This window comes from Peromyscus eremicus, chromosome 12 (assembly GCF_949786415.1).
Source record: "Peromyscus eremicus chromosome 12, PerEre_H2_v1, whole genome shotgun sequence".
NCBI classification, from domain to species: domain Eukaryota; kingdom Metazoa; phylum Chordata; class Mammalia; order Rodentia; family Cricetidae; genus Peromyscus; species Peromyscus eremicus.
In genome coordinates this window covers 9,419,956-9,421,864 of record NC_081428.1, presented here as the reverse complement: position 1 = coordinate 9,421,864, position 1,909 = coordinate 9,419,956, and the positions used below count along the sequence as shown (strand labels likewise).

At 34.1% G+C, this 1,909-nt stretch overlaps 1 protein-coding gene across 1 annotated transcript; it reads left to right on the top strand.

Annotated features, from left to right (window-relative positions):
- Window positions 1-697: 697 nt before the first annotated feature.
- Window positions 698-865, top strand: LOC131922391 (keratin-associated protein 20-2-like). Its single transcript, XM_059277176.1, has one exon. It carries the CDS (start codon window positions 698-700, stop codon window positions 863-865), a length of 168 nt encoding a protein of 55 aa, XP_059133159.1.
- Window positions 866-1,909: the final 1,044 nt, after the last annotated feature.

The following is a 1,909-nucleotide window of genomic DNA, read 5'->3' as shown; positions in this document are numbered from 1 at the left end:
AATACATCTGTAGCACTTACATGTGCTACATGACAAAGAGAAGCATGAATATATATATATATATATATATATATATATATATATATATATTGTAATCATAAAATAGTCATTAAGTTTCTGGAGATTTAAAAATAATACATACATGAAACACATGATACATGAAATAACTGAGTTCAGAATAAATCTGAACTATGCTTTTGCAGGATGTACACAGCCACTGAGTTAAAAACAACATACACAAGATTCAGAAAATATATTCTTCAAGATAACATTTATGCTACATTAGCAAAACATTTAAAAACCCCTATAGAAAATTAGAAAATGAATAAATATTGAAAACATAAAAATATTTTATTATTTGAATTGTACCACAGATTTATAAATATTTAATAAGTTAAATATAGAATGAGGCAGTCTTGAAAATGGAACCAGGATTTCACATTAGAGCCCCATGATTTGACTTGGGATCCTGATCTATGAGCACAATTATCTCAGTTATGCAGCCTTGTCTGTCCAGTAAATCTTGGAACTCGTGATGTTTTCTGAGGCATTATGCAGAGATGTGTGATGCCGCAATGCCTGTGGTTTTCCCCAGCAACAAGCCAGGTGTATAAAAGGCCCTTGGCAAATGGTGACAGCCAGTCTCAAGGAACCTACCATTTATCGTTCTCTGAACAGTCCACTCATTCCTGACACCATGTGTTACTATGGCGGATACTATGGTGGCCTGGGCTATGGCTATGGTGGCCTAGGCTATGGCTGTGGCTATGGTGGCTATGGTGGCTATGGTGGCTATGGTGGCTATGGTTATGGCTGCTGCCGCCCACTGTGCTGTAGAAGGTACTGGACCTGTGGCTTCTACTGAGGAGATTCTCTAGCTGCTCACTCCAACTTTCTTCATTTCAGAGGTTCTCAAATCTTCATAAATTCCAACCTCATGATTACCTATTTGAGGAAAAATAAATGAAACGCAACATGGCCCACCCAATTCCCTATTTTCAATTTGAATGCATGAATATTTGCAGACAAGTTATTCTTTGTCATCATAATGCCTTGTAAAGTGTTTGAATTCTTCCCCACTCTATGAAAATATATGCTTTTAAATAAACTATTTCCTTGAAATATTGTTTTCCTGTCATCTTGCTAAATGCAGAATGTATGTTTATGCATTTATATCTGATTGGTTACATATGTGTGATTGTGTATAAATGGGAAAGGAATTAAGAAGAGAAAGAAGGAAAGAAAGAGAGGAAAGGGAGAAAGGAAGAAAGAAAGAAAGGAAGAAAGAAAGAAAGAAAGAAAGAAAGAAAGAAAGAAAGAAAGAAAGAAAAAGGGGAATGTTCTTCTTAAACATTCTTCTATTGGTAGACATTTTTATTATCTTCATATTTTTGTTATTATGATGTCACAATGAATTTGGTAGATATTTCTCTGAGAACAAATCCTTTTGTTTGTTAGTTAAACTTTGAAAACTATCATATTTGTTCTCTAAATATCTTGAGAAGAGTATCCAAAACGCCTTCTATGACTGTCAAGACATACATCCTCGCTGTGTAGAGGCTTCCCTTGACTTCACCTGTTCTCTATCATCCATTTTCTTTCTAATGTCCATTTTATTAACAACTATAGAGAATAATCCCATTGTAACTTTGACTTAACGATTTTGAAAATTTATCCTTGGTCATCTGTAGATTTTCTTTTGAAAAATGTTTATAACAATTCTCTAACAATTATAACACCAGTTTATTTGTAGATATTCCACATACTTTTTGGTCATTGAATTCCCATTCTTTGTATATAGAGTAGTGTGTGGATTGCCCTGCTTTGTCAAACCTCTTAGATGGGTTCAAGCAGATGTTACTGTTTTCTTTCTGTTGCTCATGCTTTTGAAGTCACATCCAATCATTTA

Excerpts from the sequence above, each read along its gene's own strand:
- LOC131922391 (XM_059277176.1), top strand. The coding sequence starts at position 698 with ATGTGTTACTATGGCGGATACTATGGTGGCCTGGGCTATGGCTATGGT.